The sequence below is a fragment of the Lathamus discolor genome, chromosome 2 (assembly GCF_037157495.1).
Source record: "Lathamus discolor isolate bLatDis1 chromosome 2, bLatDis1.hap1, whole genome shotgun sequence".
Lineage (NCBI taxonomy): Eukaryota > Metazoa > Chordata > Aves > Psittaciformes > Psittacidae > Lathamus > Lathamus discolor.
In genome coordinates, this window is record NC_088885.1 from 116,655,338 (window position 1) to 116,678,820 (window position 23,483).

General features: G+C 40.9%; 1 protein-coding gene across 15 annotated transcripts in view; it reads left to right on the top strand.

Moving 5' to 3' along the window:
- The window catches only part of DTNA (dystrobrevin alpha), a 231,068-nt gene that overhangs the window by 203,054 nt on the left and 4,531 nt on the right, over positions 1-23,483 (top strand). For 11 of the 15 annotated variants that reach the window (XM_065668201.1, XM_065668202.1, XM_065668216.1 and 8 more), the window contains 7 exons: positions 3-100; positions 1,466-1,579; positions 4,842-4,938; positions 10,381-10,540; positions 13,652-13,741; positions 14,300-14,468; positions 15,475-15,607. In XM_065668201.1, coding sequence (XP_065524273.1) covers positions 3-100; positions 1,466-1,579; positions 4,842-4,938; positions 10,381-10,540; positions 13,652-13,741; positions 14,300-14,468; positions 15,475-15,607 — 861 coding nt within the window. Of the gene's footprint in view, positions 1-2; positions 101-1,465; positions 1,580-4,841; positions 4,939-10,380; positions 10,541-13,651; positions 13,742-14,299; positions 14,469-15,474; positions 15,608-18,813; positions 18,861-23,483 lie in introns of all 15 variants that reach the window. The other 4 variants (XM_065668208.1, XM_065668200.1, XM_065668212.1 and 1 more) reach the window with 2 other exon arrangements.

The window sequence follows — 23,483 nt, forward strand, 5'->3', positions numbered from 1 at the left end:
AGCAGCAGGGTCAGCAGAGAGGGGCATCAGATATCTCCTTCACCATTGATGCAAACAAGCAACAAAGGCAGCTGATTGCAGAGCTTGAAAATAAAAACCGGTAAGCATCCGCAAAGTACCTGCTTTTGTTCAGTCGCATGTATTGTGCATGTTTGTTTCTTTTTTAACACTTTTTGCCACCTAGGTCTGTGCTTATATGTGCATATGCACCTCCCCCTACAAAAAGTGCAAGTTATAAAGAAGTCCACAAAATACCACAAAGGCTTTGAAATCCATAGGCACCCTGTGTTTTAGTGAGTGTACTGTTCAATGACGTGGTACAGTCATTGATGCTTTACTGTTTGCAGCTGGCTGTTTGTGAGAAGTTTAAAAAAAAAAAGCCTGACCTGTTTCAAAACCAGATTAACTTTGAGTTGGATCCTCTGTAGCACTTTAACATGAAATGATAAAAGGATGAGTCACACTGGTAATGTTATGCTCCCCTGCTTTGATTTGTGGAAAAGATGATTAAAGCTCTGCAGAACACAATTGGCCTGGGAAAGGTTTGCAGAAAGGGTAGCAGCAAGTTAGGCTGCTGATCAAATGAGACACTAGCTGTGGATGTGACCGAGACTGAGATTATGTCAGGAGAAATAGGCCAGCCGACCCCAAAAAGGAGCAATGTTATTTGTTAGCAGCAGAGGATCTGGCCCTGGGTGTCAGACTGCCTGATGCCATGAAATGTATGGCAGCAAAGCTCTGCTTTTACTGCCGGACTGTAAAATAGAGGCCAGCCCAGACCAGATGGTTTCCTATTCCAAACTCTGCACTACCTTCTGTCACCGTGTAATGAGCCACCAGCTCCAGTCTCCATTTGTCTTTCATAGTTTGAGGCTGCCTCCTGACCGTCTGCTGTCCAGCATGGTGTGAAGAGGAGGCAAAACACACAAAGGTTTCAACCTGCTGCTGCGAAGCTTTGTATTAGCTTTTTGACAGCACTCCAGGGCTGGCAAGCCAGCCATAACAAGTCTGTTAAAGTGCTTCTGCATAAATTGTTGACCACTCTCAAATCTGTACATACACTAAAAGTATTTTTTTAAGAGCTAAGTATTTTTTCTGATCCTCAAGAAGGAGCTTTGATTTGTTACTTTAATGTGCATACATGGAGTGCTTTAAGTGTTCGTGGGGAATAAGAAGAAAGGAACAATTTAATTAAGCACAGAACTATTTAATGTCTACCTCTGATTTTTGGGGGGTCTTGAATCAATATTTCCCTTTATAGTGGAATCCTAAAAGTTCATTTAAAAGATATCTGGAGGCCTCTTCTACTGCTGGGGGCTTCTTTTGTTGATTCGAGCCAAGTCATCATACCTACGTTAATGAAGAGCTACATGCACTCATACCTTTTCCCCTCTTGCAGTGTCCACTGAGCTAGTTTTGTGGAAAAGTACTGACTTATAGTCTTTTCCTTGTTCTCCTCCCCAAGAGAAATCCTACAGGAGATCCAGAGGCTGCGACTTGAACATGAGCAAGCGTCTCAGCCCACACCAGAGAAGGCACAGCAAAATCCCACTCTCCTTGCAGAGCTCCGGCTCCTGAGGTAAGTCCTCAGTGATAAAACCTGCAGCCATGCCGGGGGCCAGCCAGTCATTCCCAATAAGAGAAGAAGTAAGAGATGAGCCTGGCTTACTGTTTGGGGCCTTTTTAAAGTAAATAACACAATGCATATTTTATTCTCCATTTTCAGTGCAGGCTGTAGTCCTAGAAGTAATTAAGCTTATGCCTTAAACAGCATGCATGAGGAATCTCACATATTACTCATCTACATTAAATTAAGCATGTTCATTAATGTTTCCAGAGTTAGGCCCTTAGGCCATTTGGAATAGGTCCCCACAGCCTTGTCCAAGTGCCATTAATTATATGGGGAAAAATGATGTTCTGTCAGAACAAATGCTTCTACAAAGACTTCTCGTTTATGCTAAAGTAAATACAGAGCTACATGAAAATACAGCCAGAATTAGACATCAGCTTTTGGAAATTTCCCAAGTGCTGAACTCTTAAGAGGAGCTCAGTTCCCTTCACAGTGCAAAACCAGGCTGCAGAAGGATCCTCCTTGTCACATGCGAAGTAGTGGGTAATGTCATCTGCAGCAGCTGAAGATTTAGAGGATCATCTCTCCAATTATCCCACCAAACTAAAAACATCAATATGGTTGTGTCCGCATGTTAATTAGGATACTTTATATGGATTTACTAATTGCCATGTATATCACATTGAAGAAGTACAATAGTCATTGGCCCAGATATATAGGCTCCCTGAAAGTGCTGAAGTTTGTGTTGTGAAAGCCAGGTAGAGAAGCCAATAAGAACTATTCAAAACAGGTCATGTGACTAGAGAATAGAGTGTAAGCACTTTCTTTCTAGTGAAACAATGCTAAAGTAAGTTTTATCCCTGCACCTCATGAGACTAAAGAATATTTTTGGCCACTTAGGTACACCTCATACAAGTAATATTTTAGTGGTCTGATTTATAACCAAAGGAAATTACAGTAAGAAACTGTGCTGATTTTTTTCTTTACAAATACTGTATAGTTTTGCTATTGAGTTTTCCACACTAAAATATTTTTCTGTTTCACAAATAATTAAATTTGCTTTCCAATCTGAAGACAAATTAGCTTCTTCATTTCTGAGAGATTTTAGTGTGTAATTACTTCTAGAGATCTACAGGCCAGTGACATTCTGTGCGACGTATGAAAGTGACTGTGATGCAAATGTGTACACTGCTTAAGACGCACCAATCATGTAGCTCCTGTGCATCAAGCCTAAAGTCTATTTTAATCAGGTTTAGGAGATTAGCTTTCTGTGTAGTTGACAAATAAAATTAATTATCCTTTCAAAAAAGTCAAATGATTGTGCAGTGTTAGCAGACTGGCTACTTAATTGTCCCCCTTTGCGGTTTTGCTACACATATTAGGAGCATAATATCCTTATTTGAATTTTGTGACACAGGGTGTCCCTAAAGCAGTGATTCTGTCTTCCTCAATTATGATACCTTCTCAGATTTAATATGGTAGTGTCAGAAAATAACTTATGGTCTGTGGGTCTGTACTGCTTTGCATACCTTCTAAAATGTTCACCATTTGAAAGGCAAAAGATTGTCTTCTGATTTACTGTGGAATTTCAACACCACCTCAAGTTCTTAGACACTTAAGATGTCATGAGGCTGTTGTTACCATGTCTAAAACAGCAGGACTCAGAGTAGCAACACTGATTCACATGTTACCCCACAGACTTTGGGGGCTGGAAGCAATTAGGACAGTAGGACAGTTTAGCTCATATAATATTAAGAAACACTGGAATCTGTAAATTATGTTGCAGGTACCTGTCCCAGCATCTGTGACTAGCTGCTGTAGCGTTGCAATCTCACTGAAACAAGGTTTTGAGCATTCCTTCACTTTATCAGTGCTGTCTTGGAGACAGATTGGAAAGCTTATTACTTCCAGGAACCTGCTCTGGAGTACAGTGGGAGAAAAAAGTCAGAGGAGCAGTCTGCTGCTTAGATCCTCTCCCCGCACAGAATGAATCTAAATCCCAGGAGAGGTCTGTGCTAGGACCTGCCACTTTGAATTACATGGATCAGGTGTCTTATTTTTATTAGCAGTTCCTTAAACTCCATTGCCTTTGTACAGTTCATAGCATTTCCAACCATTACATGCCTGGAAAAGAAAAGCCAGCTCAAGCAGTTTTTGTAGCAGAAAACAGATTAATCCTCCAGAAGAGGAAATACAGCCCTGCAGTGTTACTCCATGATCCTGTTATATAGGCGAGAGCATACATGAGCAATCCTGTAGAAATCAGTGTTGCTTGTATCAATAACTGCTCACTTACAGAGAAGGCTCAAAATCAGGGTTTCATATTTCCCTAAATACAGGAAGTGTACTTAGTCTTGTTGGCTCTGGTGCTTTTCCATTTAGGATTAAATTGTCATATTGTTACAGAGCTAATGAAATAGTGGGTTGATGTTGTTTGCAACAGAATAGTGTATAAAATATATCTCATATGTGATTTTTTTAACAGTAATGTTAATTATGTCACAGCTTCCAAGAAGCAACAATTTTATTATGTATATATGTGAGAACCTCTCACACAATTTAGTGGTTGAACGTGTGTAAGTGCTGAATCCCTGTCCTGTGCAGTGAAGCTGTGCAGAATCGAAGCTGTTCCCGTTGCTGTGGGCACAAACTGGTTGTCACACATGGAGTGGCTCAGTATTCACACTATCACAGGACCAGCACCAGGCTCCAAGTCCAAAGAGCTGTTTTTCAAGCAGTTCTATCTCCAGTATGTGATAGTCTTACTCTTTGCTTTAAAAAAAAAAAAAAAATAAAAACAAATCACTGTGGTTTTCTGGCTGAATTTCTGAACTTTCTTAGTTTCGTTCATATCTTGCTCTGTTCAGTGCCCCTGCTGTAATTTCCTGTCCTTCAGGGCATGGCTTTAATTTCTTCTGACAGCTAGTGAGGTTATTGACTTGAGAGATCCAAAGGCAGAAATTGCCAGGCATTCCCACAAGGGAATATAGCACAAATTTGTTTGAACCTCATTTGTTCGTCAGAGAAGGGTCTGTGTCAGTGTCTGTCTGTTTCCTATCACTATACTCAGTCCCATGAATATTCTCAGTATGAGGGAACTCCCTGGTTTTCATGTAGCCCCATTTCTAAGCACTGTGCTGAATTAATACAGTGTGTTTGCTTTCCTGTGGTCTGTGGGCATATACCTTGTATTTGGGCTGGGGAAATGATGTAGTTTAAAACTGCTGACTCTGTGAGGGGTGAGCTCTGATCAGATCTGTTTGTTTCTCAGACAGCGGAAGGATGAGCTGGAGCAGAGGATGTCTGCTCTCCAGGAAAGCCGGAGGGAGCTAATGGTTCAGCTGGAAGGCCTCATGAAACTGCTGAAGGTAAGCGGCTCCACCTGATACTACCAAGGAGAGCAGACAGAGTGAAGCAAGAGAGGAGAGGGAGATATGACCGCCGAATTCTGCAGAACTTGACTATTTACACCAATAAAATTTGCCTTTGTTTCCTTTCCTTTCTGTTTTTTGCCTTGGTCTTTCAGTTCAGGGGTTTCAAATCAATCTCAGGTGATGTTGTTCCTGTAGTAACACTGCATCGTCATTGTCACCTGCTAAATCGATGGAACATTAGAGACAGTCTCTGAAGTAATGAAGAATTAATATAATCCTTTAAATAACACTGAAGCATGATGCAATGCAATCTTGTTTTGCTCTTTTGTAGAAGGATTTGGCCGCATCTGTGGATTTCAGACTAGTGTCTCTGGATTAGCATTCAACAGTGTCCAAACACAAAATACTTTGTGGTCCAGTTTCAGGTGGTTTTGCAGAAAACACTTCAGCGCTGCATACTATTACCAGTTGACAGTACAGAATTGGTTTTGCTAGTTCCTTTAACTTTGCCCATTCAGTTGCTAGTTGTGTCAGACGTGCCATTTGAGAACCACATCTAACTCTCCGATCTTAGAGATGCTTCCCCAGCAACACGTGGTCATTTTCATAAATAGAGAAACAAGCCCTTGTTAAACAAATGAAACAAAGGATCTCAGTTAAAAATGAAGATATCAAGAAGCATGTGCGTTTTCAAGACAGACAAGGGCAAGATGGAAAATGTGTCTTTATTTGCAGAGTCCAACCCTGTTTTATCTGATGTGCCTTAGGACAGGCGATGCTAGAAATTCACATTTCTGTGGCATTCTTCTATTCACATAGAAGAAAGTGCTCTGAATAGCACAAGAGCCTGTTTTGTTGTTGCCCAGGCCAGATGAAAAGAGTGCATGGAAATTCAGTGCAACTTGGGTCTGATATGGCTGTGATAAAAACAGAAAGCATTTCACTGAAATCCATTTAGCAGCATGGATTTGCATCAAAGGGTGAGTTTGACCCATTCTGTCATTTGCACTTCCTCAGGTGCAGGCTTCTGCACCCACAATGCAGGAACTGATGGCACCTGAGCAGCATAGCCCACTGAGTAGCCAGCAGGTTTTGGGGAAGTAGACTGTGAAATGCTGCAGTGCTACAACTAGCAGTTAGGGCTGCCTGCTGTCCGCTGCCTGGACAAAAAGAATTTGTAGGGAGTAGGAGGTGGTAGTAGCTTTCCACACGCTTCTGGTGTTTCAAAGTTCTGGTGTTTCAAATTATGCAGAGGTCAGACCATAACACAGTCACATATCTTCAACTGTACCAACTGTGCCTTTATCCCTGTACTCCAAATTTGGCTTTGTTTTCTGTTCTTCACTTACATCCTGGCTAATCTCATATGCTGATCCTATTTCCCTTCAGGAAGAAGAATTGAAACAGGTAGTAAGTTATCTCCTTACTGGAGGCCTCACTAACTCCTAAATGTGATTGTGTTCCTGTGATTTGTTACTTTCTTTGCTTGAAATATGTGTGAAATTTGTTCTTTTGACCAAAATTAACAGTTTGCAGTTCTTTCACACGTTATTTTCAAGTAGCTTAGAGCAATTTTGACAATTAAACATCTTAGCCCTTGAGAAAGTGAGTCATGGCTACAAGGTGTCTTGATCTTTTTCTCACTCCTCTAAGTAAGAACACGCACAATATGGAAACTACCACCCAACTGTAGTGAAACCAACCTGGAATATGAATTAAAGAACACTTCTACCATAGATAGCAGTTTGAAAATGTAATGAGAATTTTGGAACTTGAAGGAAAACATGACTGAGTTTAAATTAGACCAGGGCAGCAAGTTTGAAATCCCACTTTATCCAGAAAATATCAGACACATCTTTTAAAGCAGGTACTGACGCCAACAGTCCCATGAGTCCTCAGGAGAATAATGTAGTTTCTAAACAGCTTCTGCAACCTAGATCAAAAAGGGCAAGTATTTATATTACTAATGGTAAATTGTAGAAAATGTATTTGTTTTGGAGCTGTTTTGTATTGAAATGGATCTTGGAAAGATATGAAGTTAAGAAAAAAGCACTTTTGAGACAGCAGCCTGATTTATGAGTCCAGTAACAATGTTTCATTTTAATAAAACATGCTTCCTCTTGCGTTCAGCAGCAGAAGTACAGCCGCAAGTCTGAGGTGTTCTACCTGTGGTAGAGCATGCAGAGTTTGTGGATAATTCTCACCTTCATAAAAGTAACATTTTGGCTAATTTTTGTAGAGCATCAATCTGTTGCACACAAAAAATTAAATCTGACGAGACATCACCTCCATGTAAGGGCTGTCATTTTTGATTCCTCATTATTAAACAACCTTCCATTCCCAAAAGAGAAGTTTCCAACGTGACCAGAGTTTCCCTGTCATATAAAATGTTCACTGAACAGTGTAAGTACATTATAAGTGAAAGCACATTTTCAGGCTGTTGTGAGATATGATTTATTTCTTCCAAGAGCAATAGCCTCACTGAATAACAGGTGATGATGCTAAGGAATTACTCTCACAATTTCCATTAAATGATCCCCATTACGCTATGCCATTTCATGATCTGTTGAGAGAAACAGGATTGAATTAATTTCTGGAGGAATTCAACTGGAATGAGCAGCCTGGCAATTCATCTAATGCTTATGAACTTTCTATTTCTCTGCTGCCCTTCCTCAGGAAAGGATAATGAGTTCTTAACATCTGTGTCTTTGATGAGGCTGTGAGACAGGCTTTCCCCATATGTCATCCCAGTTCAGTTCCGGCAGAGGGAGCAATGGACTAAAGCTCCTGTAAAGCTAGTTTTCTTTTCAAGCGTTTTATCCTAAGCATGCATGACACGTGAGGGTGGGGAATCTTTTCCTGTCTAACAAGAGTTAACTTAAGATCCATAGCAGGTTGACTAGGGATGGTGAATTAAATAAAGTACATGTAAATCTTCCCTAAAGGCACAAGAACATTGATACCTGCATTCAAATACAACATAAAAGCTGAAGCTCCCCTTTCAGCATGGCTTTTTCCTCAGCGAATGGGGCTGCCAAAGTTTGGGAGCAACTTGGTGCTCAATATGTCTGCTGAGGATACCAAGAAGTCGCTACAGATTATCATAGCAGGTTTCAGGCCATGAGCTCTGGCCTGTGAAAACCACGTTTCTCCTGATAACCAGTAAGTAGGAATCCAATCCTAATAAGCACTCCATTCCCACAAAATGGGCTCGGATGGGTCTAGGGTAAAACACAATTAAAATGTTCACCTCTCTGAAATCAGGCATTTCCTAATATCCTCCTATTTCAACTTGCTATTCTTCAGTTCTGTCTGATACTGCCCAGACAGCATAAAGAGAAATTTTTTTAAGGGACAGGGAAGTCCAAATGCTTCATCTCCCTGTGCTTCCCAAACAGTTGATTCTGACACTGAAAGCTACAGATAAGAGAGCACTGTTTATCGTAAGCACAGCATCTCAGTCATAGCTGCAAAACAGACACAGGGGTAAGCACTGGTGTGCAGCAGCTTTTACATTTCTCTCGTGGGAAAATTCCAGCAAAGTACTGGCAGTCATCTGTTATTTTTAGTAAATAAAATGCCTGTTCTGAAGTTCATTCCTTTAATGTGACTTGACTATAGGAAGCAAATTTTGTCCTTTTTTTTCCTCATCTTCTCTGAAAGTTCCCACTGTTGGTGTTGCCAGAACAACAACAGGGATCAGAGGCAGAGGGGAGCTGAGGAAAAAGGGCAAGTGAAAGAGGGAATCAGAAATTCTTTAGCAAATCTGTTTCACAGAGGATGAAACATGTCCTGTCAGAGAATGAAAGGAGATAGCTACAGATCTCCCCTGATGTGCAGGGGTGTGACCTGCAAGGACCTTGGAGCATCTTCAGATTGCTCCGTGCCCTGCCTCTGGAGAACCAGAGACCTGCATTTCTGCTGGAGTGGGTACAGACAATTCCAGAAACAGGAGAGCATCTGGCCTTTATATATTTGACTTCCCTTTCATCCATCATTTAAATGTTCTAAAACTGATCATTAAAGAAATTATAAGTATTAAATCCTCTGTTCTCCCATCAGTAATGTGCTTATTCCTCATAAACCTAATTTGCCCTTGATGTCTCTCTGGTGATAATGTCTCTTAGAAAGGGGTGATGGGAGAAAAGAACAAATAGCTTAGTATTCTGATACATTATTTATGGTCCAGGGCAGGAATTCATAAAAATCTCAAGGACAGTGCTGCAGTCCTCCTACAGTGGGCTGCTATTGTCTTTTTAGAGCGTATTTGCCAAGCCATATCAGGGCTGCAGTGGCAGCCACTACAGGAGTCAAAATAAACACCATGGGAAGAGTTAAGAAATCCTCCTGAATCCTCAAAATAAAGCCAAGGTGAGGGAAACACCAGCCCTCCGGTTACTTTTCACTGTAAACATGGGGCGTGTGTTGCAGTTCCCATTCAACAGCACTCAAGCTACCTCCATCCTTGCCATCTACCAAACACTGTCGAAAGCCACGTGCAGTTTGATGTTGACTCCAGCATTTGTTTTTCCTTACGTGGATGCATGTTCCAAGGGGGTTTGAAACAGTGGGTGAAAGGGGCACTGTGTCTCTCGGTATCACTCACCCAGCTGCATTTGTAAAAGCGACTCTTGTAAAGTCTGCTTGAATTTCAGCTAAGTGATACTAACTGTGAGGTGCTAACAGCATGATGTTTTATATGACTGGTGTTAAAACATTTTCACTTCCAGCCACTGAACCCACAGCGGGAATTTATAGTGCCCTATCCCACAGTGTTTTGGGAGCGCGTCAGTAAATCCTGTAGAGCAAACAATTTAATAGTGTATGATATAATAGCAGCTTAAAATAGTCCTCTAGCCCCGAGTAAAAAGCAGAAAGCTATATTATTTATTGTGAGTGTCGGACTTCATGTGACTGAGAGGTTGCATGTACCGTGACCCTCTCCTGCAGGGAGGCAGAGGGCAGGGCTGTGATCAGCTCTCACAGCAGCACTCTGATGAAAGGGGCTGTTTCAGTCCCTTGCCCAGGCTGAAAGCCTCATCAGTGCCAGCATCTTTCCCCTTCTCATAGTCTGAATGGATTATGTTTTATCAAACATGCATGCAGACTGGGGCAGTGAGAGGGAGAAGAGAGCAGGGAGGAGGTCTATCCTTTGGTGTTTATTAACTTGGAGGTTTTTTTTAATTTAGCTGCCTGACATTTTGCCATGCTTAAAGGAAGTCAGATCTTGATTCCTATTGTCCTACTTACTGTTTTTCTCCACAGAGGCATTGCTGTCCACTAACTGCTGACTTCAGTATATTTCTTTTAGCAAGATTAACATTACCTAACTGATCTGCAAAGAGCATGATGCCTTTGAGCTGAGGGATGAGTGACAAGGGCAGTGGGAGAGGGCTCTTGCAAAGACCAGTTTAACCCCCTGTGATTGCTTTTCAGACCCAAGGGGCAGGCTCCCCACGCTCCTCGCCCAGCCACACTATCAGTCGACCGATTCCGATGCCCATCAGGTCTGCCTCTGCCTGCTCCACCCCAACCCATGCACCTCAGGACTCTCTGACTGGGGTGGGAGGAGATGTGCAGGAAGCCTTTGCACAAAGTAAGTCTCATTAATAGCTTGTCTAGATATTTGGAGACTGTTTGAAGAATCATTATTTCTTGTGGTTAATGACTAAATGAACTTGAGCTCCTGAATGGCGTGGCATGAAACAAAACAAAGCAAAACAATTCTGCAACAACTGTGGTTAGCCATTGAAAATCAACTTTGTCAGCCATCAGATTTTGCTGTCAAAGTGAGCAGGTAAGCAGAAACTGGACAATGATGCCAATTAACAGATTTTGTGGTAAGAGGGAATTTCAAGGCATGATGGTCAGGCCAGTTATCAGCACTCTGTTAACTAAAAGAATTGCTGTTGACTTCAGCAGGGCGTTGTCACTGTGTTCGGTCTTAAATAACGACTTTGCAAAGAATAGCTGGTACAATTACAGGATTAGTTCAGGTGGAAAGGGCTCTTGTAAATCACCATGTCCTGCTCCAAGAAAGAGGGCTTCAAAGTGAGATGAAACTGTTCAGAACCTTAACCAGTTGAGTTCTGAATAGCTCTTGGCATGAATTTTCCACAGCCTCTGTTCCAGTGTTTGACTGTGCTTACTGTGTACATTTTTTGTCCTTGTATCTGATTGGAACATCCCTTGATGCAGCTTGTGACTTCTGACCCTTGTCTTTTGCTTTGGGCCTCTGAGAAGGGTCCAGCTAGACCAGACAGGAATTTTATCTGGAAGTGTAAGTGAACCTTTCCTTTGCGTTTCCAGAAAACTGCCGTAGGCTGCACCGTGTTTTCACTCCTCTTCCCACTCTTTCATCAAGCAACAATAAATTTTAAATTGTTTTGATTTTCTAAGGCCACAGATTAAATAATTATGTTGAGTACTAAAGCAAGTAAATCGCCCATGTGATCTAAATGAAGAAATATTCTCTAATCTGTTCTCTCCTAAAATATTGATATCACTGCAATTCTTCTATTTGAATAATTTTTTCCCCTGTTTCCTTAGTGCAAATCAAGCTTAAGTGGAGCTCTGGAGTTCCTCTGCTGCAGCAGAAGTGTACTTGTTCCCAGGAGCCCAGTTAAGCCTTCTCATGCACCCTTCCTCTTGATTTTCATAGAATCATAGAATAGTTAGGGTTGGAAAAGACCTCCAGATCATCCAGTTCCAACCCCCCTGCCATGGGCAGGGACACCTCACACTAAACCATCCCACCCAAGGCTTCATCCAACCTGGCCTTGAATACCGCCAGGGATGGAGCACTCACAACCTCCCTGGGCAACCCATTCCAGTGCCTCACCACCCTCACAGGAAAGAATTTCCTCCTTATATCCAATCTAAACTTCCTCTGTTTAAATTTTAACCCGTTACCCCTTGTCCTGTCACTACAGTCCCTGACGAAGAGTCCCTTTCATAGGAAGTCCATTTTCATAGGAACTATGCCTCTTAAGACAAGGTTGAATCTATAATACAATCAAGAACTTTCCACTGAAGTGCTAATCAGTTCATGTATCAAACCTAGGCATAATTCCTAGTCTCAACATAACAGATGGCTGGATATCTCATTTTCTGTGGCAAAAGAAACAGGCAAGATACACTTTTCCTCTCTTTGCTGTGAAAAAAATCGAGACAGGCAAACATATGGACCACTAACCCCTATGCTGTTATAGGATAGTTTCTTCCAGAGCTGGGAGTAAGAGAAGTAGTGGCCACAATAAAATATCAATAAATAATATTAAGGCTGCATCAGGCAAATGATTTTAAGTATATAAATGTGTTCTGTTCAAGATAAAAAGCAATATAATAACGTAAGTGATCACATATAAAAGCTGCTGTGTTTGATAAATATCTAGCTTTATGTCATTATTTACCATATTCTCTAGATAGGAAGGTCAAACCCAAAGAACTTGAAGCCAGCTGTTCTGTCACATCTTGACATACGATTTTGTGAGAGGAGGTGTGGTCTGAGATTCTACAGCTCCTTACTGTGCTGCACCAACAGACATCTGCCTATATATGCATAATGCGGACAGACCACAGCTAAAGCATGGTTTCTCTTGTGGTTTGGGTTTTTTTCTCTTTCATAGTGTTTGCAATAGTTGAGAGATGCGCAATTGAGAAGGCTTTAGAGAGGGAGTGGCTGTCTCGAGTGTTTGTGTGTATGAGAGAGATTAACTTCTTTAATTTACATTCCAGTAACCATTATATATATATAAATCTCTTTAGGATGTGGGGAAGTTTTTTAAATGTATTGGTTTGCATTCAGCAGGTTTTAAAGAATCTACAGCAGTCAAATCCTGACAATTCCTGTGAATAATCCAGTTTGAAAGATTATAGATTCTGTGGGATATATTGGTTATTCAGCTACAATAGGAGCTACATTTGGGATTTGGGAGAATTAAGCAAGCATTACTCGCAGTCTGCTCCTAGGGAAGGAGTATTTCATGCAGCTCACAAGAATCTTTCATGATTGATGGTTAAGGGAATATTGCCAGGTTCAGCAGGGAAGCACTTCTAGGTCCATTATTAGAAAGAGTTTAAAAGCAGCCTGGGGCTGTTTAGAGAGGCAATAGTGCTCCCCTTATTAAAATAAGAAAAAGGGAGAGACAGTAAATTATGGAATGGAATATACAAGAAAGTCCTTGAGCTACAGGAGAGGCTGAGAGGGAGTGGAGAAGAAAAATCCATCTCAGTCTCAATGAGGTCAAGTATGTTTCTTCAACATTTGCCATAATTATCTGGCAAATACCTGGCAATAATGGTGTCATTAAACAGAGCTGTGGGAACTTAGAGAAAACAATTTCTTCCCTTCTCCTGCACAGACACTGTCAATGAGTTCACACTGGATTTAATCTTCCAGGCCTGCTCTGCTGGTGTCACCACACAAATGCAAGCTTGATGGCAGTGAATAATCTCCACGTGTCTGGCATTGTGATTAAATGAAGCATGAGGGTAGGCTTCTGCTCTTGCATACAGCATAAGTAAATGAGGCCATTCTGCAAAGAATTCTGCACGTGTCCCTCGTAAGGACTTTGATAGTCTGAGTTATCACAATGGCAGCTTTCAACAGGGTTAAAACTGCTTTCAACAGGGTTAAAACTGCTTTCAAGAGGAAAACATATGTTTTGTGAAGAATAGTAAGGCTGTGCTTTGTCTCTTGCTTCAGGTGCAAGAAGAAACTTAAGAAATGATTTGCTGGTGGCAGCAGATTCAATCACCAACACCATGTCTTCTTTGGTAAAAGAACTAAATTCTGGTGAGTGAGGCTAACACGGGTGGATAGCCACCACATTGTCATTTCACATCTATTTGAAAAAGTGGGAGGCAGGGAAACACAAACCAACAAAAAAGCAGTGTGGTGTTATCTTCAAAGCTTTTTATGCTTTTAGGAAAAAAAAACCAGCTAAATAGCAGCTTCAGGAATACAGCAGATCTGAAAGCCATGGGCATAGAGGTGCAGCTGGATACAGTGAAAACTTTGAGAAGTTTGTTTGTGATTCCACATGGAGTGGGATTTTACTCTTTAGAAATTCATTTAGTATAGAACATATAGGACCTATTGTAAAATGCTGTCTATAGTATTCTCATTAAAATATCCTACCTAATAACCAAGATAAGCAAAGGCTTCACTATTCTGTTCCACCACAAGAAGAAAACTATTAGCTCTGTAGATATATGTAGAATAATATATGTTACTCACTATGAGGTGGCAGAACTCAAAGTTGGAAAGACAGAGAAATGCTTAAAATATCAGGCAAGCATACACACTGTTGTGAAAGTTAAATGGAAGCATGTGTCACCTTTCACTTCACAGAAGTGGGCAGCGAGACAGAAAGCAATGTGGATTCCGAATTTGGACGGACTCATTTTGATGACCTTGTTCCATCCCCAACGTCTGAGAAGGCTTTCCTGGCGCAGATCCATGCCCGGAAGCCAGGGTACATCCACAGTGCTGCTGCCGCTGGCTCCCTCCGCAGTGACATGTGGGTACCTGCTCAATTTGCCGCCTTAATCTCATTCTTTATCTGTTGAAAACAATGTTTCCTCTCCTTCTTAACTGTTTGATTGCCACCAAAAACTGCCTGCATCCAAGTAAGAACAGCTTCATGGTTAGATAGTGATGAGCACTGTAAACAATAAAGGCCAGAACTAAACAGCATGAGGCTGTGGGACAGCTGTGCTCTCTCTTACGCCCTGCATTCCTGTTCCCTTCTTATCCAGACTAAGGGGCCTGTTGGAGGCTGCTGGAAAAAAAGAAGTTTTTAATTAAAAAGACAGAATGCTTTTTATTGACCAACTCAAGCCAATTTATTTGTAGAACCGAATCTTCTTATCAAAGACAATAGGCATTTTTCCAGTTATTTTTAGTTCAACCTAGAATCATAGGATCATAGAATAGTTAGGGTTGGAAAGCACCTCAAGATCATCCCTGCCATGGGCAGGGACACCTCACACTAAACCATCCCACACAAGGCTTCATCCAACCTGGCCTTGAACACTGCCAGTGATGGAGCACTCACAACCTCCCTGGGCAACCCATTCCAGTGTCTCACCACCCTAACAGGAAAGAATTTCCTCCTTATACCCAATCTAAACTTCCCCTGTTTAAGTTTTAACCCGTTACCGCTTGTCCTGTCACTACAATCCCTGACGAAGAGTCCCTCCCCAGCATCCCTATAGGCCCCCTTCAGGTACTGGAAGGCTGCTATAACCTCTTTGTACCAAGTTATTGAGAACTTTTGTTGCACTGTAGAGCTGTACCCCCAAAATACCTTCAGCAGAGTACGTCCTTTTGTCTATTTCACCAATATCAGAGCACTGGAGAGAGGAAATAGGTGAGGTGTTTTCGACTGCTAGGAAAATACTAGCCAATGGAGCATGTGTTGGTGTAAAAGTATCCCACTCTCCTCATAGTTACAGTAAAGGGAAGTGTTATTGACTCAGAATGTCACTCATCTCAGGAGGCTATTTACTGGTAATTTTCTTTAGGGTTACAGAAGATGGAGACCCCTATGTCAGAGCGGATGATGAAAATTATGAGAATGACTCTGTCCGCCAGCTGGAGAATGAACTGAAAATGGAGGAGTACCTGAAGCAGAAGCTGCAGGATGAGGCATACCAGGTGGGAGAAGGACACCAGCTGCCCATATATCTCTATAAGTGAGAAAAAATAGCACACCATAGCTGGCCAGTGCCCTTCTTAACCTGTCTTAGTCCCTGCGGCATGATGTGTTCCAAGTTACTAGAGCAGCCACGTTCCAGAACCTGCTATTGTTCTCTTTCACAGACAGGCATGCACCTAACCTTTGTGCATATCTTGGAAGACCGCACTGCCTGAGGCACACAGCAGTAGTCCTTAGGGGATCAGGTCGGACAGAATTGTCTCTGGTGGTGTCAAGCCGAGTTCTTGCTATACTTAGATTCCTTTTTTTTCTCTCGTAGTGAAAAACATTCAGAATGTCTCCTCCAGTGTGAACTGCAGCTCAAGTGCAATCTGGGTGTTACTGTCATTGCCAGAATCTGGAATGAGAGGGAAGGGTCTGAAATTAATTGTATCCCAGAGAACTGAGTATTCAAAAAGCATCCCGTATAGAGAAGTCTGGGGATTTGTCATTAAACACCCCCTGAGAAGATTTTCAAAGGGCATTTGTTTAGAAGCATGAGTAAAACAAATTTGCAGGTGAAGCTGGAATTCTTGTAGACATCCTGTCCTGTCTGTGTAATGCTCTCTAATTCTGCCTGGTGTAATGGACTATCACCAGTTTTTAGGCTATTCTGACTGGGAACATCCTAATGTGAAATGTATTACTTCTTACGATGTTGGTAGTAATGTCAGTAGCAGGGCACACTCAGTTCAGTTATTTGGGAGCAGAGCTGAAGCAAGCAAAATTAACTATTTTCCCACATGGTGATCAGTTAAATTTGGAACTCATCATTACAGAACACAGTGACAGAGATGAAAAGTATAAATGGGCTAAAAAGAAAGGATTAAGCAGGTACTGATAGATAAGGTGTATGGAAATGACGTTCAAAAACTCTTGGGCAAAAATTCTTTAAACTGCTGCTTGCTGGGAGCTAACAAAATCTGGCCTTTTTTTCAGGTAGTTTTCTCTAGCATCTACTGCCAGTCACTTTGGAGACAAGAATCTGGGACTGACAGGCTCGTGATCTAATGAAGAATGGCTGCTCTTTTGGTCTTCTTTTCTGTAAAGCTGCTAGAATAAGTTCATTGACTCAAACCAAAATTGCAGATAGTTTGGAGGCTGATGTGAGCATCCGGGGTTTTCTGTTGTTTACCTAGGTCTGCTACATGCCTATGGTACCCTGCCAAAAGTCATTCCGTTGCAAAGGTCTTTAAGGGCATGACAACAGGAGCAGAATTGCTATAGACTATGTCCTAAAGCAACAGTGGGTGACATGGATTTTTTTTGTCACAATTTTTAATCCAGGATAGGAGATGGCAAAAATGACAGCCTTTAAACTTCTGAACAGGATGAGCAGCTACTGCTGATGTAATGGAAAGTAACTGTCAGTTATAAAGAAGGCATACCTCAATGGTGACAGCTGTCAAGCATCAAAGAATAAATATTAGTATTGCTGGTAAAAATTCCATATTCTCCTGAAAGAACAATAGACCAATTTTGACTGTACTTTGATTACAGTATGGAAGTGCAATATATGGCAACGGTGCTACATGAGCTTCACAAGTTACAATGGGATTTTGTTCTTGCACAAAATTGAGTACCCATGTTCACTGGAAAATAAGGTCATTCATTGTGCATGGGAAGTTATACGTGTTGCTCGATAGAACGGGGTGTTACTGCCGCTTCAGTCAAGACAGAGCTTTTCTACTGTCTTCCAACAGCCTTGCCAGAAGAAGGGGAGGAAATCTCCCTATTGATGTGACAATAAAGCTCCTTTTGAATTTAGGTCAGTCAAGGCTAGACCCAGGTGAACTTTGTTCCCTATTGTTTTACACCATTTGTTTTGACTGGGAGGAGAGAGTGAAAGGAAAAAACACACAGAAAAAGCAAAAGGCTTTTTTTCTTTCACAGATGTATTCACTGAGGGAACAGAAACTCCTCATTCTAGACAAGTTCTGTTTAATAACATTTTTCCAAAGGAAATTTTATGATGTACTTTACTGTCTGTGAAATTGTCAGCCCCTCTCAGGCAATGATTTGACTGTAGTGACTTGAAAGTAGAAAGTATTTTTGGTTGATAGCCACAGACCCAAAGCATGCAATGCACAAGAAGTCCTTCCCAAACATACCGGGAAGGACTTCTTCCTTCTCTTTTGATTCGCTTTTCTCTAGGGAACAGGTTCAGAGGAAGCAAGAAGAAGTATTAAATTAGTAGGGACCACTAGGATAATGAGATTGTCACATTGATCCTAAGACACGTGCTTTTGCTTTGACTCTTTCTCTGCACTTTGCAGCTCATTTGTGGTATTTTGCTATTCTCTTTCTTTTTCTACTAGTATCACTGAGTAGTCTCTGGAGATAAGGGCACAACTTTCTACTTGCAAACACAAAGGCAAAGTGGGAAATTTCTGTTTACGGTATCCTGTTGAAAAGTGGCCAGGTCAAACATTCTAATTTGCATCAAACCATTGGAATTTATTACAGGCTATTTTGCTGTTTGTATTCACATGTACACTGCATTCATCTGGATAGCCAAAAAAAGCTGGTAGCTGTAGCTATCATAATGCAACTGTCAGCTGAAAAAATCTGCAAGGAGAAACTCCTACTAAGGTTACAGAATGGTAACCTCAGTAACAATATGGTAACCGGTTTTGTGTTATTAAATGTCTCACTTCGTGTAAAAACAGCACATTTAGAAAAACATGTAGATGTAGTGTAGCATGGAAGATGGTTGGTCAAAACCCACTCTTGTTATTTTGTGTCACCTTGTATCCCAGCAAGATTTTCATGCTAAACTCTCAATTAGTATTGAAGTATGAGTGGAAAACCCAAAATACATAAGGAAATCTGGGACAGGGAACCTCAAAGGAGGCTTCTTTCCTTCTCTTTTTTGAAAGCATGTTGTTAATAACAAGTGTCTGTACTGGAAAAAAACCACATTCAGTGCACAAGTGTAAATGCTAACAGTGCTTATCCTCCCACATCTGCTACCAGTTGTGTTCATGTTACAATCTTCTGCTAGATACGCTGTGTAAGACACTTTTCATTGGGTTTATTTTCTGGGTCCATAATTACTTCCTTTATTTCTAGGCTTGTGCATGGCTTTCTTCAGAATAATACACTGCCTGGCTGCTCACTGGCTTAATTTGTCATCTTCTTGTTTTCTATCCTTTGTTATCTACAGGTCAGTTTACAAAGTTGAGTGCAATATCCCTCTCTCTCTCCTCTCAAGTAAGTATCATTATAATTTAGAAGAATGTTTGGGATTAATCCTCATAATGTGTTATTTCTGTTGCAGTGCACCTTGTGCTGCCCGAGTGTATGTGACAATGCTGTTTCTCACTTCTCTTAACCTGTGCTAGGATGTCCAGTAATCTCTCTAAATGATTTCTATTTTTAATGAAATGTGGTCCTAGTCCTGAGGATTCCTGTTGAGCCATCACCTTTTCATCTTCTTCCTTTGCTGACTCTAAGAGTGAGAAAGGGAATTTTTCATCCCTGAGGATGATGACAGATATATTTGGCCAGTATAGAGAAACTTTATCCAGAAGGTAAGGAATCCGATTACATTTCAGGAGACCTGAGCTAAGTTCCTTACAACACTTTAGTCTTCCCAGGATAACTGAAATAAGTCATTCCTGATGAGACCAGAACATCTACTCCACTATGTGAAACAGGAGTGAGGCAAATACTACAGAAAACAATCCACCAGCTGCTTAACCATGAAGGTGTCTTTAAATGTGTTGTGAGAATTTAAAATGTGCTGATCCAAAGTGCAAGATACTCAGCTATTAGCTAGAGTCTGGCAATTCAGGGATAAGGCAAGAAGATCTATGAATTCCCTGCTGGTCCATATTCAGGTCATGCTCCTCACACGTGCCAACCTCACAGTTGGCACCGCTGAGTTTAATGCCAAGTTCAGCAACTGTGTTTTTCTCAGGGAGTCAGACAATAGCTATTTTTATGAAGTTAGTTTGTTATTCTGAACATTTGCCCAGAAAATGGGAGACCACACATTGCCTTCTTGCCTCATCTGAAGCTGTGGACTCTGCATTTCTGACTTCCTAGGAGACTGCTGTGAAGACAGCAGTGGGACATTGCCATCCATCCTACTCTAACCCTGAACCACAGGATAACAGGACCAGAAAGGAAGAAATCAAAGGAGAGGTCTGCCTCTGGTCTGCAAACTGAGTCTCTTCCTCAAAGCCAGAACTAAAGGCAACCAATGGTCAACTGTCAAACGGGCACTTCAAGTTGGGAACATGGTCATGTTCAGAAAAGCAAAAACAGTGACTAGTCTGTGCCTACTTCACTAGGAATTCATGTTGCTAGATTTTGTGTGTCATGTTTTGTGCGTGACTTCCTTATTTATACTGCAGTTTTGATGGCAAAATTTGACCCTGATCCAAGGGGTTTGCAGCTTCTGATGACAGTAGAATTTGGATGTTAAAGAGCGGATCTTATGAAAGCAGCTGCCAGTCTTAAGTGTTAAAAGCTGTTAGGTATTTCCAAAGCATCTGTCTCAGTGTCTCTGGCAGCTAAAGCAGAATAAATGGATGTGAAAAGCAAATAAACAGCAATACCCAGAGTACTATAAAAACCAAATAACTGCTCATAAAAATTCTTCTAACATTGCCCCTCAGGTTACATTCATTTTCTCAGTAGCCTTGTTATAAACATGAGCCGTGTAGAGTTTCCTGAACACTGACAGCCGGAAAAATAAGTTTTCTTCTTCAATTTTATTGCAGTTGTCAGTTATAGATCAGGTCACATGAAAAAGAAAATAGATCTTTCAACAACAATGTATGAGCGTATAACTGTATGTAGCAGAAAGGTTATATATAATTGAATGTAATTACAATTGTGAAGGGTAATAGCATTCAGACAAACTGTTTGCAATATTAAGTGGAAAAAATTGTTCCTTTTTTTATTAGGAAGCAGTGTTAAGATAGTGATGTGGGAAAACACTTACTGCCGTATGGCCTAGCTTTCTTGGAAACGTATCCTCTCTCAAATCAGATCTCAGCAGAGATCTGAGACTGAGCTGCTGCCTCATATCCCTGATGCTTTTGAAACCTTTTGAAACCTGTCAAGAATAATTAATTTAAGCACTGTGCTCTGGTTAATTTCATAGTGAAACTCTTTTCGGCTCCCACGGGAGCCCTTCAGTCAGTACCAAAGACTGAAACATCCCCCACCAGGTGTAAAAACCTGGCCCTATAGAAACTAACAGCAAAAACTGGTGAACTCGGCGCTTCACCTATATCCATAAGAACAACACTGTATTATGGTACATTGTGGTAAATGCATCTACACGTGATAAGCATGGCCTAGTCTTCTCAAAATTCACTCTCTTGCGACTATGGAAGGCTATCATATCATGTGTATTTTATTCAGTACTAGTATTTCATAGCATTGGAAAAATAAACCTATACTAGTTGATACCTAAAGTGCTTGTGCTGTTTATGTTGGGTTCTTGCTTGAAGCTTAGCAATTGCAGCAAGACTTTTACTTCTAAGGTAATATTATTCAATCAATGATTGTACAAATACAGTCAGAATGGCCCTAGATGGCCATATGAGGTAGAAAGCCAACAGACTTTCTTATCTCACAACGGTATTGATTTGTGCTTATTTATAAAAAGATAGGGAAAATGAGATCATTTTATTGTAGCTTATTATGAATGATATTGCTGTTGATAGCCAGCCACAGAGTTTTGTTCATTTCCTCATTCATCAGTCATGGACAAGTAGTGTTGATGTCCTTTAATTAAGGGGTTTTGCAGTCTACTTGCATTTTTAAAAGTGCTTTGTACAGTTCTGTAGAATTGACTTTGAAATAGCATGTAGTAGAACAAATTCCTAGGCCAGCAAGTGGTTCCAGTAATATATAAAACATAGTTTAATCATGTTTTCAGTTTACTTTTTATGTTAAATGTACTTTAATACCACTTGTTGTTGGGTTTTTTTATAGACTAACAGTGAATTTGCACTTGTTTCCAGCAGGCTCTAGGCAGATCTTGAAATTAGGTGAACATTTTTTTTAGATATCAGGAAAAACTCTTCACTGTGAGGGTGGTGAGGCACTGGCACAGGCTGCCCACAGGACCTGTGGCTGCCCCATCCCTGGCAGTGTTCAAGGCCAGGCTGGACAGGACCTTGAGCAACCTGGCCTAGTGGAAGGTGTCCCTGCCCATGGCAGAGGGGTTGGAACTAGGTGAGCTGTAAGGTCCCTTCCGAACCAAACCATTCTATGATTCTATGCAACTGTGACGTTATTTTGCCTTTAGCGCTTTGATAGCTGTTGGTTTTTTTGCCAAGGATGGCCAGTGGGAGTAGAAAGCCCAATCTCTGAAAGTGGTTAAAAAGTTGTCATTTTCAGTTAAGAGCTGCTGACTCACGCAGTGGATGTGTTCCCATGAGACCTACAATCTCCTACATTTTCTAAAGCAGTGCTTTCTTAGTGCTGGCATAGCAGCATTTTAGTTGGTCATGTCTAATGCATTTATATGCATTATTATAACAGAAAAGGAGATGAGAAAAGCTAAATTTCCCTCATGCAGTGCCACCCTCCTCATGGTTTTTAGTTTTTTCCTTTCACTCACTCAACAAGGCCAGTTCCTCCAGCCTCTTCCTCGCAGGTCAGTCATGCAGTGAAGAACCAGGATGCAGGCACTGGATGAACTGTGCAGATCCATAAGCCAAATGATTCAGCAACTCATTCTGGTTTGGGTTTGTTTCTGAACATATACATTAAAAACCAGCATTATGTGGACCATTCCATTTGAAAATAGCAGCAGGCTGACAGCACAACAATATTCAAAAATGCCTGCTACATTCACTCAGCTATATTTTGGTTTTCTTCTGTATTTTTCTCCTTAAGTCCTCCTCTTCCTAGCATGTAGGCGTAAAAAAGCTGTAAAAGAACTGTGACCGAGTTGACTGGGAAGAAGCAGCTTTAGTTTTGTGAATTTAATTCTGAAATTACATAAGGATCAGGAGGGATGGATTTCAAAAATCCCTGAATGGTCAATAACAGAAAAGTATAAGAACAGAAAAGAACCTGTGAGTTAAGATACAGAAAGGTCAAGAAACAGTTTTATAACATGACGGATGATACTGAGTCTCAACTTGCAAGTGATTCTACCATTTCCAAAATGCTGTAGTGAATTTGGAGCTCTGAGGTTCATTAGTACTCATTATTTATTGTATGAAAATCTCTATCCCAGTGCTGGCTGTGAACAGCCTTGAGAGAAATCAGAATAACCAACCCTCCCCATGCTCCACTAAGGAGAAGTAATTTATCCAGAAAATTCAAAGTAAACCCAAATACTTAGCAGTACTATCAATGCATCTTAGTGCATCCATGAGCCACTCTGATTTTACTCTCATGGTTTATAATGATACCATCAAGAAATACAAGAGGTACCTATATTTACATAACCCTGAAACTGATTCTTTAAAAATCAGTCTCAGGCAATTGAGAGCTGACCTCTTCCATGCCTTTCATTTGCTCTTTTTTGGCTGAATCGAGAAGAGCGAAATGTGCCCTTATTAAGGGTTCTAAATCAGACTTAAGCAGTACAGATGATGGCTGATTTCTAAATAATACTCTTTTAAAATGTACCTCAGAAATTTTTTATGAACCTCTCATTAGGCTTGCAGTGCAGGTTTCCTTTCCATTTATCAACAAAATGTTAATGCTAGGTCTTCTGCAACTGCCTGACACAAGGAGATATTAAATTAAGATCATCATACCATTTGGCATGCTTAGGTATTAAAGAATTGGATGGAAGCATTTGTGCTTGAATAATTAATACAATCAAATGGTGTCTAGGAAGGAGAAGAAGAAAGA